At 71.9% G+C, this 13,090-nt stretch overlaps 3 protein-coding genes across 4 annotated transcripts in view; 1 reads left to right on the top strand and 2 right to left on the bottom strand.

Annotated features, from left to right (window-relative positions):
* The first annotated feature begins 242 nt into the window (after positions 1 to 242).
* Positions 243 to 3,621, top strand: MCRS1 (microspherule protein 1). Its single transcript, XM_072847259.1, has 14 exons — positions 243 to 399; positions 841 to 970; positions 1,074 to 1,212; positions 1,301 to 1,459; positions 1,577 to 1,686; positions 1,768 to 1,876; positions 1,979 to 2,117; positions 2,192 to 2,267; positions 2,346 to 2,374; positions 2,483 to 2,575; positions 2,664 to 2,746; positions 2,864 to 2,951; positions 3,050 to 3,177; positions 3,266 to 3,621. Exons 1-14 carry the CDS (start codon positions 258 to 260, stop codon positions 3,350 to 3,352), a joined length of 1,512 nt encoding a protein of 503 aa, XP_072703360.1. The 5' UTR covers positions 243 to 257; the 3' UTR covers positions 3,353 to 3,621.
* Positions 3,622 to 3,755: 134 nt separating this feature from the next.
* Positions 3,756 to 11,291, bottom strand: KCNH3 (potassium voltage-gated channel subfamily H member 3). The gene is given in 16 exon segments (XM_072847074.1): positions 3,756 to 4,205; positions 4,280 to 4,353; positions 4,356 to 4,382; positions 4,446 to 4,528; positions 4,608 to 4,732; positions 5,170 to 5,378; positions 5,496 to 5,745; positions 6,552 to 6,751; positions 6,849 to 7,117; positions 7,576 to 7,781; positions 8,352 to 8,509; positions 8,610 to 8,859; positions 9,366 to 9,496; positions 9,582 to 9,716; positions 9,804 to 10,037; positions 11,216 to 11,291. Coding segments are annotated over 16 exon segments (2,877 nt in total).
* Positions 11,292 to 11,762: 471 nt separating this feature from the next.
* SPATS2 (spermatogenesis associated serine rich 2) overlaps positions 11,763 to 13,090 on the bottom strand; it is a 31,201-nt gene continuing 29,873 nt past the window's right edge. For both annotated transcript variants that reach the window (XM_072847258.1, XM_072847257.1), the window contains exon 13: positions 11,763 to 12,753. In XM_072847258.1, the coding sequence (XP_072703359.1) occupies positions 12,460 to 12,753 (294 nt within the window). In that variant the 3' untranslated portion in view covers positions 11,763 to 12,459. The remainder of the gene's footprint in view (positions 12,754 to 13,090) is intronic.

Below are 13,090 nucleotides of genomic sequence, written 5' to 3' on the forward strand. Positions count from 1 at the left end.
GGGGGGTGGGGGGGGCAGTGCCGCCATGATGGGGGTGGCCGTTTCGACGTGCGGTGGTGCCTGCGCTGCCGGGGCCGGGACGAGCCCCGTCTGCCGGGACAACGGGGCGCGTCCCCGTCCGCACCTCGCGGGTTGGGCCCGTCCGCCCCCGGCCCACCGGTAACGGCAGGAGGAGGCGCGGCCCTGCCCTTAGTCAAGATGGCGGCGCCCTGAGCCAAGATGGCGCCGCGCCTCAGAGGCTGCGCGGAGCCTTTAAGATGGCGGCGCCCTCCGCGCCTTCAGCGCGCCTGCTGCTGACGTCAAATCATCTTCCGGCGGATACCGGGAAGCGACGCCGTCCATGGAGGCGCCCGGGCGGACGCCGTCGCGGAGCGGCCGGAGCCTCCGCTCCCGGGGATGGTGAGGCCGCGGCGGACGGGGCCGGCACCGCCTGCCCTGGCGGGGGGAACCCCGCGGGAGGCGGCGGCCGGGGGTGGGGGTGCAGCTGGGTCCTCCCCGGGCCGGGGGTTTGTCCGGGGACCCCGGCCGGGGCCTGCGCCGCCCTCCCCTCATGTAACCCCCGCTGTCCCTCCATGTCCCCTCGTGCGTCCCCCCTGTGCCCCCCGCGTCCCCCCGTGACCCCCCACGCCCCCACCCTCACACCCCTTGCGTTCCCCCGCGTCCTGCTTGTCCCCACCCTGTCCCTGCGTTCCCAGGGTCCCCCCACACCCCCACGGGGTTGAAGCCCTCCCCCCCCCCAGCCCCCGAAAAGCTGCACCCCCAGGGCGTGATGGGGGGGGCCCGGAGGTGCCGGCTCTCGGGGGGGCGGCCGGGGACCCCCACCTCCTGTGTGCCCCGCAGACGGGCTGCTCTCCGGACTGATGGCGTCGGGCGCAACGAGCCGCTCCGAGGACGAGGAGTCGCTGGCGGGGCAGAAGCGGGGCTCGGCCCAGGCCTTGGGCGCCGTCCCCAAGCGCCGCAGCTCCTCGCGGTACGCCGGCGCGGGAGCGGGGGGCACGGGGCCGAGCCCTGCCCGCCTGCGGGAGGGGGCGGCCCGCAGGCACCGGCACTCGGAGCCGTCCCGTTTCTTCCAGGTTCATCAAGCGGAAGAAGTTTGACGATGAGCTGGTAGAGAGCAGCCTCGCCAAATCCTCCAGCCGGGCCAAGGGTGCCGGCGGGGTCGAGCCCGGGCGCTGTTCAGGCAGCGAGCCCTCCTCCAGCGAGAAGAAGAAGGTGAGGGGCCGGCAGGGACGCCCGGGGGCTCTGGCCGGGGGTCTGGGGAGCTCAGAGAGACCCCCAACCCCTGTCTCTGCCCACCCAGGTCTCCAAGTCCGTGTCCGCCCCCATCGCGCCCAGCCCGGTCCCGACCCCCGGCCTCGCCAAGCGGATGAAGAAGAGCAAACAGCCCCTGCAGGTGACGAAGGACCTGGGCCGCTGGAAACCCGCTGACGACCTCCTGCTCATCAACGCCGTGCTGCAGGTAACGGCCCTGGGGGGGCTGCCTGATCCCCGGGGACCCTCGCGGGGAGGCGTTCGCCACCGCTGTGTTTTGGGGGTGGCCCCCAGGGACCGTCCCCTCACCCGGGGCCTTTTCTAGACCAACGACTTGACGTCCGTGCACTTGGGCGTGAAGTTCAGCTGCCGCTTCAACCTGCGGGAGATCCAGGAGCGGTGGTACGCGCTCCTCTACGACCCCATCATCTCCAAGTGAGTGCAGGGCAGGCCCGGAGGGGCAGAGCCATCTTGGGGGCAGCCGGCGGGGGCTCTCACTCCGCGTCCCCCCCCCAGGCTGGCCTGCCAGGCCATGCGGCAGCTGCACCCCGAGGCCATCGCCGCCATCCAGAGCAAAGTGCTCTTCAGCAAAGCCGAGGAGCAGCTGCTGAACAAAGTGGGATCGGTAAGAACCGGCCGGGAGCAGAGCGGGCTGCGGGGCGGGGGGGGGCGGTCTCGGGCTCTCGACGGGGTCCTGGGTGCCACGTGTCCCTTCTCCCCTCCGCAGACCAGCCAGCCCACGCTCGACACCTTCCAGGAGCTGCTCCACAAGCACCCCGCTGTCTTCTACCCCTCCCGGACGGCCAAGGCCCTGCAGCTCCACTGGCAGCTCATGAAGCAGTACTACCTGCTGGACGACCAGACCGGTGAGGCCCCGAGGGTCCCCTGCGTCCCCTGTCCCCCCCAGCTCCCTCACTCCCTCCCCTCCTGCTCCTTCCAGTGCAGCCGCTGCCCAAGGGGGACCAAGTGCTGAACTTCTCGGATGCCGAGGACATGCTGGATGACAGCAAGCTGAAGTGAGGTTTTTGGGGGGCTGGGGCGGGGACGAGGGGGCGCGCGGGGTGGCACCGTCTCATCCTGCCTCTTCTCCGCAGGGACGTGCGGGACGAGGTGCTGGAGCATGGTGAGTCCAACCCGCTCCCATCTGGGCAACCCAAATTGGCGGGGAGAGGCCCAGCACCCCCCAGGACGGGGTGGCTCCCCCCCAGCTCCCCCCTCCCCTTCTCCCCAGAGCTGACCGTGGCCGACCGGCGCCAGAAGCGGGAGATCCGGCAGCTGGAGCAGGAGCTGCACAAGTGGCAGGTGCTGGTCGACAGCATCACGGGTGAGAGCCGGGAGGCAGGGGGCCGTCTGTCTGTCCCCCCAGCCCTCTGTCCGTCCCCCCACCCCTCTCACCCCTCCTTTTCCCGCAGGCATGAGCTCCCCGGACTTCGACAACCAGACGCTGGCCGTGCTGCGGGGCCGCATGGTGCGGTACCTCATGCGCTCCCGGGAGGTGAGTGCAGGCGGTGTGTGTGGGGGGGGGTCCCCGCCCCCAGCAGAGCCCCCCACTCCCCGGGGAGCCCCCCCAGCCTCCCCACAGCCCCCTGACCCTTCTTTCCCCCCCCGCCAGATCACGCTGGGCAGGGCCACAAAGGACAACCAGATCGATGTGGACCTGGCCCTGGAGGGACCGGCCTGGAAGATCTCCCGCAAGCAGGGTAGGGATGGGGCTCAGGGCTGGGCAGGTCTCGGGGGGGCTCTGGAGCAGGGAGGGGGCTGCGCTCCCCCCTCGTCTCACCCCCTATCCCCCCTCTAGGCGTCATCAAATTGAAGAATAACGGGGATTTCTTCATCGCTAACGAGGGCCGGCGCCCCATCTACATCGACGGGCGCCCCGTGCTCGGCGGCAACAAGTGGAAGCTGAACAACAACTCGGTGGTGGAGGTGAGCCCCAGCGCGGGAGGGGGGTCCGGGGGGGCGGGGGGCCCCTCCCGCTCACCCTCTGCCCCCTCACCCTCTGCCCCCTCCCCAGATCGCCAGCCTCCGCTTCGTCTTCCTCATCAACCAGGACCTGATCGCTCTCATCAAGGCGGAGGCGGCCAAGCTGGCCCAGCAGTGATGAGGGTGGGGGCTGCTCTGCCATGTCGTGTGTGTGTGTCCTCCCCCCACCGGCCCTGCGTGGGGGAGTGGGGGTCCCCGTAGCCCCCCAGTTTGGTGATGGGGACCCCTGCCCCCCCCTCAGCTGCCTCCCCGGGGGCGCTGGGCCCCTCCTGCCCCCAGCCCTGGGGCTGGAGATCGTCACCTTCCAATAAAGTGTTGTCCCCACCCCCGTGGGGGGGTCCCCAGGGGCTGGGGACACCCTGGGGGGGGACACACACAGGACTCCCAGCTCCTGCGGCGCGTTCCTAAAATCGCTCCTTTATTGAAAAAGGCGGGGAGGGGGCTCAGCCCCGGCAGGGGGCCAGCGCCTGGGTACGGTCCCGTTGCCCCGGGGGGTCCCGTTGCCCCGGGGGGGGGTCCCGTTACATGCCTGTCCCCTCCTCTTGGGGCTGGGGGGGGCCCCGGGACCCCCCCATCAGCGCCAGCTCCAGGCTGGGCGCGTCCCAGGGCAGGGGGGGCTCTAGCTCCGGCGGGGGGAGGCCGTGGCCCCCCGAGGAGGCGGCGATGGGCGGCCACGCAGGGGGGCTCCCCCCCGGCTGCCCCCCCGGGGAGCCCCAGAAGGGGTCGGGGCGCAGCCAGGGCGAGCTGTGGGTGGCGGCGGGACCCCAGCCCCAGGTGCGGGCGCAGTCGGGGGGCGGCTGGTGCGGGCAGAGCCCCGGCCCCCCCGTCTCCACGCGGAGCGGCTGGAGGGCTGCGGCCATCACCGGGGTGTCGGGGCACGGGGGGGGCGGCAGCAGCAGGAGCTGCACGGCCTCTCGCAGCGCCCGCAGCCCCTCCCGCAGCTGCAGCACCTGCCCCGAGAGCTCAGCCACCTGCAGGTGGGGGGGATCAGCACTCCCCTGAACCCCCAAACCCCTGCAGCCCCCCCCAGGTCCCCCCCCCTTACCGCCTGCCGCAGCTTCTCGATGGTGTCGGCGCTGCTCGGCTCCGGGGGGCCGGGGGGGATGGCCAGCAGCCCCCCGTCCCCGGCTGGGGGCAGAGGTGAGCGTCTCTGTGGGGCACCCGGGGGTCCAGCCCCCCCAGGCCCCCTGCCCTCAGGGCCCCCCCCTTACCTGGCCCCAGGGAGGGGCCGAGGTGGAAGCTGAAGCGGGGTCTGTCGGCGGCGCAGCCCTCCCCCTCGGTGCCGTCGACCACCCTGCGGGACGGCGCGGGGGGTCGGGACGGCGCGGACCCAGGGCTCTGGGCCTCCCCTGCCGCCCCCCACCGCCCCTCACCTGGGACTCAGGTCTGGGGGGCCGCTCCAAGGGTGCAGCTGCGGGGCCGTGGGGCGCTCGGGGGCGCAGGGGCCTCCGCTGCGGGGGGCCGGGGCTGGGGCCCCACGGCGGGGGACGGCCGGGGGCTGGGGGGCCGGGCCAGGGCTGGGGGCTCGGCCCCCTCCTCCAGCGTGGGCGAGGACGCCTCTTCCTGCGGCGGGGGGCATAGAGGGGGGCCCTGCTCCTGCGCCCCTGCATCACCCCTTCCCCCGTGATGTCACCCTTCCCCCGTGATGTCACCCTTCCCCCTGTGATGACGCCCCAGCCCCGCGCTGTCCCCCTTAGCCCCGCACCCCCCACCGCCACCGCGTCAGCTCTGGCCCCGCGCCTTGTGCCTCTGTCACGTCCCCCTTAGCCAAGAGTTATGTCACAGAGTGAGGGCAGTGATGTCATGAGGAAGCTATGATGTCATTCTTCAGGCCCGAGCGGCCTTGGGCTCTTGGGCCCCCTGAGGCCCTTGGCCTCCCCTCTCCCCGTCATCAGCCCCGTGACGTCGCTCCCCAGCCCCGTGACGTCACCTCACCTCGGGGGCCCCCCCCAGGTCGTAGCTGAGCTCGCGGGGCAGCTGCCGGCGGAAGGCGCGGGCGAAGTCGGGGTCGAGGGCCAGGCCTTCGGCCAGCGCCGGCCGCCCCAGGCTCTGCAGGGCGCAGTACGTCAGCCCCCGCACGTCCGCCCGGGCCCGCCGAGCGCCCGGGGACCCCCCCAGGTCGCAGCCGATCAGGTCCCCCTTCCCTGGGGGGGGACGACGACACGCGCGGGGAGGGGGTCAGGCCGGCCGTCGGTGTCGCGACAGGGCCGGCCGTCGGTGTCGCGACAGGGCCGGCCTCGGCCCACTCCCGCGTCCCGCACCGAGGATGGCGAGGACGGTGCCGTCCCGCAGCACCTCCATGGAGCCGGAGCGGAGGAAGTAGAGAGCCTGGAGCGCGTCGCCGCGGCGGATGAGGAGCTCGCCGGGGGTGCAGAACGCGGGGCGCACCCCCAGGGAGAGGGCGCGCAGGCAGCCCCGGCTGGCGCCCGCGAAGAGGGGCAGCTGCAGCAGCTCCTTGTGCAGGTGCCGGGCGATGTCGGCCCGCAGCTCCTCGGGGAGGCTCTGCAGGAGCTGCGCCCCCGGGGCTCAGCGGGGGGGGGGCTGCACCCCACGGCCCCCCCCTCCCTCCCCGACACAGGCTGGCCGGGGGGGTGGGGGTGGGGGGGTGTCCCGAGCTCCCCATCCAGCCCCACCGCAGACCCTGCACCCGGCGCACCCCCTTCCGTCCCCGCCGTGGGGCTGGGGAGCCCCCAGGCCCCCCCTCCATCCCCATCGCGGACTGAGCGCCCCAAAGTCCCCCCCTCCATTCCTGCCATGGGGCTGGGGGGCCCCCAGGCCCCCCCTCCATCCCCATCGCGGACTGAGCGCCCCAAAGTCCCCCCCTCCGTCCCTGCCATGGGGCTGGGGAGCCCCCAGGCCCCCTCCATCCCCATCGCGGACTGAGCGCCCCAAAGTCCCCCCTCCGTCCCTGCCATGGGGCTGGGGAGCCCCAGGCCCCCCTCCATCCCCATCGCGGACTGAGCGCCCCAAAGTCCCCCCCTCCGTCCCTGCCATGGGGCTGGGGGGCCCTCCACCCCTTCCATGGGTCTGGTGCACCCCAGTTCCCATCCATCCCCACCACAGACTGTACGTCCAAGTGCCCCCTCCATCCCCGCTATGGGGCTGGGGAGCCCCCAGGCCCCCTTCATCCCCATCACGGACTGAGCACCCCAAAGTCCCCCCCCTCTGTCCCTGCTACGGGGTTGCAGCACCCCAAGCCCCCTCCATGGGGGCTTGGGCACCCCAGTTCCCCTCCATCCATCCCTCCACCGCCGCTGCTTGCCGCGCTGGGGTCCCAGGGGTGCCGGGGGTCCGCGGGGCCCGCGGCGGGGGCTGACCTCGGCCGTGTCGATGCCGTTGTTGGCCGCCCAGGTGCTCTGGAAATACTCGAGGATGCGGCGCTTGAGGGGCCGGGGGATGCGGTGGATGCGGATGTAGTCGTGCAGGTCGCGGGTGCGGCTGTGGTACAGGAACCGGCGGGCGTACAGCCGCTGGATGATGGCCGTCACGTTGCCGAAGACCACCGCGTGCATCAGCGCTGGGGACGGCGGGGACACGCGTCACCGGGACGGCGGGGACACGCGTCACCGGGCCCCCCCACGCGTGTCCTCCCCCAACCCGCCCCGGCCCCTCACCCCCGACCAGCATGGTGCAGATGGAGAAGATCTTCTCGGTGTCGGTGTTGGCGGAGACGTTGCCGAAGCCCACGCTGGTCAGGCTGCTCAGGGCGAAGTAGAGGGAGGTGATGTAGGCGCTGCGCAGCGAGGGCCCCCCCAGCAGCCCCTCGCTCCCGCTGCAGTTGGCCGCTGGCCCCATGCCGTTCCCGGCCCCCCCGGTGCTGCAGTTCCTCCTCGCCAGGTAGTAGGGGGTCTCCAGACGCCGTGCCAGCTCCTGCAGCCAGCCGGGGGGGGGGACGGGGGGTGAGCAGGGCCATGGGGGCTGCCCAGCTTGGGGGGGACGGGACGCAGGGGACAGGGACAGCCCCGCGTGAGGCACATGGGGCACAGGCAGGAACCGGACAGGCTCTGGGGACACGGGGGGACGCACAGGCAGCCCTCGGGCTGGGGCTGTGGGGTGCACGGGTTGCATGGGCAGGTCTCGGGGTGGGGGGGGGGGTGTTGGCCGTAGGGTGCTCGGGGTGCACGAGCAAACCTCAGCTTCAGGGTGCACGGAGGACATGGGGGTCCGGAGGAGATGGGGGTCCAGCAAACCCTGGCAGCAGCTCAGCGGGCGCACAGGCACCAGCTCCAGGGTGCAGGGGACACAACAGCAGGGCCAGGGATGTGGGGACAAGGGACGGGCACCCCTGCAGCCCCCCCCCCCCGCCCCGGGGTGGGCAGCGGTGGCAGGGCGGCCGTACCGATCTCGGGCAGCGCAGCGGGGCTGCCCTCCACCTCGCGCTGCCCCAGGAAGAACCAGCCGCAGGCGACCCAGTGGGCCAGGAGGGCGAAGACCACCATGAGCAGCGCCAGCACCACGGCGCTGTACTGCGAGTACCGGTCCAGGTTGGGCAGCAGCCGCAGCAGCCGCAGCAGCCGCACCGTCTTCAGCAGGTGGGCTCCCACGTACTGCGGGGAGAGGAAGGGGACGGGTCCCCCCGAGGGGACCGGGCACCAGTTGGCTCCATCCAGCCACAAGCCCCTCTGGGGTCCCTCACAGCCCATCAGGGTCCCTGCAGCATTAATGGGGGGGGGTCCTGCAGCCCACCAGGGGCCCCACAGCCCCACTGGGGTCCCCAATGCCCCTGTCAGTGTCCCCACAGCCGCACCAGGGTCGCCACAACCCCACCAGTGTCCCCACAGCCCCACCGGGGTCCCCACAGCCCCACCGGGGTCCCTACTACCCCGTCGGTGTCACCACAGCCCCATCAAGGTCCCCCGTGCCCCATCGGTGTCACCACAGCCCCACTGGGGTGGGGGTGGGGGGGAATGGCCCTGCAGCCCCATTAGGGTCCCCTTTTGGGGAGCCTTTCGGGACCCCTGCAGCCCTTCAAGGTCCCCACTGGCCCATCAGGGTCTCCAGCGAGGTCCCCGTGTTCCATCAGTATCCCCAAAACCCCAGGGGGATCCCCACAGGGTCCCTGCAGCTGGGGGGGGGTGGGGGGTGGTGTGTGTGTGTCCCCGCGTCCTGGCACTCACCACGTTGACCTGGCAGGCGGCGAGCAGATCGAAGGGCAGCGCGGCCACCAGGTCGAGCGGGAACCAGCCGGCCAGGTAATGGCGGGCAACGGCGCGGGGTTCCAGCACCACCTGCCCCGATTTGCTGACGAAGGTGGTGCGGAAGTTGAGGATGATGTCTGGGGGGAAGGGGGGGCAGCCATCAGTGCACCGAGTCGCCCCGGCCTCTGCCAGCCCCGAGCCGGCATGGGGCAGGGGGTGGGGGTGGGGGGGCTTTACCCAGCATGAAGAGGATTTCCACGCACAGGTCGCAGGCGCTGGGGGGGCCGCGGGCGGCCGGCAGCCCCTCCTCAGCGCCAGTGCCCACGCAGACGCTGTAGGGGACGGTGACGGCCACGTAGAGGGTGGCGAGCAGGATGAGCCCGTCCCAGCCCGCCCTGAAGGCCCCATAGTGCAGCAGGATGAGGGGGGGCTTGCGGATGGCGGCCACCTTGTACTCGGGCAGCGAGGGCTTGTCCCCGAAGACGCCCTGATGGAGACGGGGGTCAGCCGAGATGCCCTGTCCCCTGCCCCGACACCTTGTCCCCTGCCCTGACACCCTGTCCCCAGCCCAGACACACTGTCACTAGCATGGGCATACTGTCCCCAAGCTCAACACCTTGTCCCCAGCTCTTTCCTACCCCTGTGTCCAGCTTAGGTGTGTCCCCAGCCTGGTCACCCTGTCCCCAGCCTGGACATCCCAGACCCACACACCTCATCTCCAGCCCCTTCCCAGTCCAGCCACGTTGTCCCCAGCCCTGACACCTTGTCCCCAGCTCAGACACGTTGTCCCCAGCTCAGACACGTTGTCTCCGTCCCCCGACACCCTGGAAAGCCTGCCCTCAGCCTCTTGTCCCTTGTGTCACCGCATCCACTGCATCAGCCTCTTCCCAGCCTGGCCACTCTGTTCCCAGCCAGGATGCCCTGTCCCCAGCTCCGACACGTGTCCCCAGCCCCGACACGTGTCCCCAGCCCCGACCCATGTCCCAGCTCCACCTTTCTGAGCTTGTGCTTGCTCTTCCTCTGCCTCTGCAGGTGCCCCGAGAGGTGGTACAGCACCGCCCGGCTCCGGCGCCGGCTGGCATTGAAGCCCTTCCCTCCGGCACGGCTGAACCGCCGGCGCCCACCTGCCCGGGCAGAGGGGAGGGGACGTCGGTGACGGTGGCCGTGGGGGACTCCAGCGGGTCCCATCGCTCCTTGCTGTCCCCTCACCCGTGTCCTTCGTGCTGTCGGCGCCTGAGCGGCTCTTGGTGCTGGTGATGTCCTTGTGGGACACGAGGAACAGGGCCACCTCGTCCTTCTCGTTCTTGATGGGCACCACGTCCAGCAGGCACCAGAAGGGGACGCCTGCCAGGGGACAACACCCGGGCTGAGGGGGCATCACCCCCCCGGCGGGGCTGCGGAAGGGACCCGGCCGCCCCCGCTGCCACCCACCGCTCTTGCGGTAGAGGATGAGCTCGCCCTTGAAGGCCTGGTGCTCGTCCAGCGCGCGGCGGAGCTGCTGCCGCAGCAGCTCGCTGGTGTCGGGGCCGTAGAGGAAGGAGCAGGCGCAGCAGCGCTGCATCACCTCCGCCCGCGAGAAGCCCGTCAGGTCGCAGAAGCCGTCGGAGCAGTAGACGACGGGGAAGGCGCTGGGCACCTGGGCATTGCCCAGCACGAAGTTACTGTCTGCAAGGGAGAGGTGGCTGGGCCGGGGGGGCCGGGGAGGGGGGAAGGGGGGGGGGGGGAGCCCAGGGGGGGGGGGAGCACCCGTGGGGCTGAGGGAAAGGGAGTGGGGAGCCCATTGGGTTTGGGGGATCCTGTGGGGCTGGGGGATCCCACGGGGCTTGGGGAGCACCCGTGGGGCTGGGGGAACCCATTGGGTTTGGGGGATCCTGTGGGGCTGGGGGATCCCACGGGTTTGGGGGATCCCGTGGGGCTGGGGGCTCCCATGAGGTTGGAGAGAAGGGGCTGGGGGATCCTGTGGGGCTGGGGAGCACCCGTGGGGCTGGGGGAAAGGGGCTGGGGGAGCCCACTGGGTTTGGGGGATCCCGTGGGGCTGGGGGCTCCTGTGGGGCTGGGGGATCCCATGGGTTTGGGGGCTCCCGTGGGGCTGGGGGAAGGGGCCGGGGTGCCTGGGTCACCCGTGGGCTCCCCCCGCTGTGCTGGGGGTCCGGGGGTGCTGGGGGCGGGGGTGCCCGCACCCATCTGAGCCCGCTGGGTTATTTTTACCCGCCGCGCAGCAGAACCGCCCCGTTGGCACCGGTGGAGCCCACTCGGCCTCATTTGCATACATTTGCATAGGAACAGCGTGGGGGGCTGCCTCCCACCCGCTCTCCCCGGGAGAGGCCACAGCACCGGGCGCGGGGGGGGGGCCCTTTCCCAAGGATCGGGGCGATCCCGGGGGGCTCCAGCCCCCCCGCGGCTGCCGGTCCCGGCCCGGCGCAGCCCCGGTGCCGCGGAGCGCATCGCCGTTACTCACCGGCACGGCGGGGGAGGGGGCCAGGACGGGTATTTATAGCCCCGGAGGGGCCGACGGGGCCGGATCCTTCCCCGGCGGGGGGAGAGGGGGCGGCGGGAGCCGGGACAGCGCCGGGGCCCCCAGCGTGTCCCCCCCCGCCGGCCGAGCACCCCCCGATGCGACCGGGCGCTCTCCCGGGGGATGCCCCTGCGCAGCGCCGAGCACCGCCCGCCCCAGCCCGGTCCCGCTCCCGGTCCCTCCGCCCCGGGGGGGTGCGCAGCGCCGAGCACCTCCCGCCCCGCCCCGTCCCGTCCCGTCCCGTCCCCCCGCGCCGGGGCCGGTTCCGGGCCGGGAGGGGCGGCAGCGCCGCCGGTGCCGGTGTCGGTGCCGGTACCGGTGCACTCACGCGTCCCGTCGAAGCGGCGGGCGATGGTGTCCAGGAAGGCGTTTTGCGGTGCCAGGAGGCCCCGCATCGGCGGCATCTCAGCGGCGGCTCCCCCGCGCCGCCGCCCCCCGCCCCGGTACCGGCACCGCCCCCCGGGAGGGGCTGGCAGCGCTCGGGGGGCACCGGGACCCCGCGCACCCGGAGCCGTCGGGGCCGGTTCTGGCTCCTCTCCGTGGGAAGGGGGGGGGCGGCCACGGGAGAACAAACTCACGGGGGTAATGGGAGTGGTGGCCCCTGGGGACCCCGGCACCTTCGGGGGTGGCAGCGGGGGGCGCTGGGGGGCCCGGAGCCAGGGGCAGACGGGAGCTGCATTATTTGAGTAGAAAAGACCCGAATCCATCCAGGGGGGCTTCATTTATTTAATTTATCCAACCACATCAGGAGAACTGGGGGGGGGGGGGGGGGGGGGGGGGAAGCCCCCAGGATGGGAAATGGGGGGGCAGCAGAGGCAGGGAGCCCCCGCCTCACCGTGGCCTACGGGGTGGAGCAAGGCACAGACAGCGATAGCCACCATCAACATCGTCTTTATTGGTACAGCTATAAAGAACGACTGCCGCCACCTCCGACCGGCGTCACCTAGGATTAGCTCTGCTAATTGATATTGCTATCAATTTAATTTAGGGATGAAGAAAGGCGGGAGAAGGGGGGGGAGGCAGGGCGAGAGGGGGGAGTGAATAAAACAAAAGAGATCCCCACCCTAAAAACCAGAGAACAGCGACGGGCGCGGATGGAGCCTGCGACACGGCCCGGAGAGGAGGGGTCCCGACTCCCGGCTGGCCCCCGGGGAGGGGACACCCACAGCCCCCCCGGCGCTCATCCTCGCTGCCAGCACGAGGGATGGGCTGTCAGGGGCCGTTCCTCCGCGGCGAGGCCCAGATGTTGGCGCCCAGAAGAGGCGCGAGGCTGGGTCGTGGCCAGCGCTGCCAGGGGTCGCGCAGACAAAAGGGGAAAGGAAAAGGGCAAGAGAGACGGCAGCAGGGGGGAGGCCCGAACCCGCTCAGAGGGTGCAGCGCAGGCGTGAAGAACACAAAGCAGACGAGGCGGGGGGAAGGAAGGGAAGAGAGGAGAAAAAAAACAAAAAACCAAAAAAGAAATGGCACGAAAAATGAGAAGTGTAAACTTTCCTTCGTTAGTATCCTAGCTAGGAGCTTCCTACAGTCTGCTCTGGCGGTGGAGCCGGGGCAGGAAGGGGGAGCCCGGGGCTCTCAGGAGCTCGCTCCCTCCTGACGACTGGCTCTGGGCTTACGCTGCGGGAGCCCCTTGGTCTCTGTGCCGGACCGGCCGGGCTGTGCCGAGGCACCGCTGGTGCCCGTGGGCTGAGTCTGGCGGGCGCTGCCAGCGGAGGCTGCCGGGGGCGAGCTTTGCCGCCTGCCGTGGGCCTGGCCCGGCCCGTTCCTGTGTCGGTTGCCGCTGGTGTAGCGCCCGGGGGCGAGGGGGCTGACGTGGCGCTGGCCCTGGGACCTGGGCCCCGCTCCCGGTCTCCTGTTCCCCTGGAAAGCCTGAAACAGAAGAGGGTGGGCGAGTGAGCGCGGGCCGGCAGAGCCAGGCCCGCCGGCCGGAGGGCTGCGACCTCCCGATGCCGCATCCCTACGCACCCCCACCGCTTGTTCCGGGGAGGGAAGTGGAAAAGCAAACCCCCCCCCCGCCCCGAGTCTGCTCTGGAGCAGAACCGCCGAGGCAAGGCTGCGCTCCGCAGCTTCCAGCTGCCCTGGACTCTGCCGCGCGAGTGCCGACGGCAAAGGGCACCCGGCAGGGAGGGACCCGGCCCAGGAACCGGGAGAGCAGCCACAAACAGGGAGCAAGCTTCCCGCAGCGCCGTGCCGGTGCCGCGCCAGG

The sequence above is a fragment of the Ciconia boyciana genome, chromosome 27 (assembly GCF_034638445.1).
Source record: "Ciconia boyciana chromosome 27, ASM3463844v1, whole genome shotgun sequence".
Classification (NCBI taxonomy): Eukaryota; Metazoa; Chordata; class Aves; order Ciconiiformes; family Ciconiidae; genus Ciconia; species Ciconia boyciana.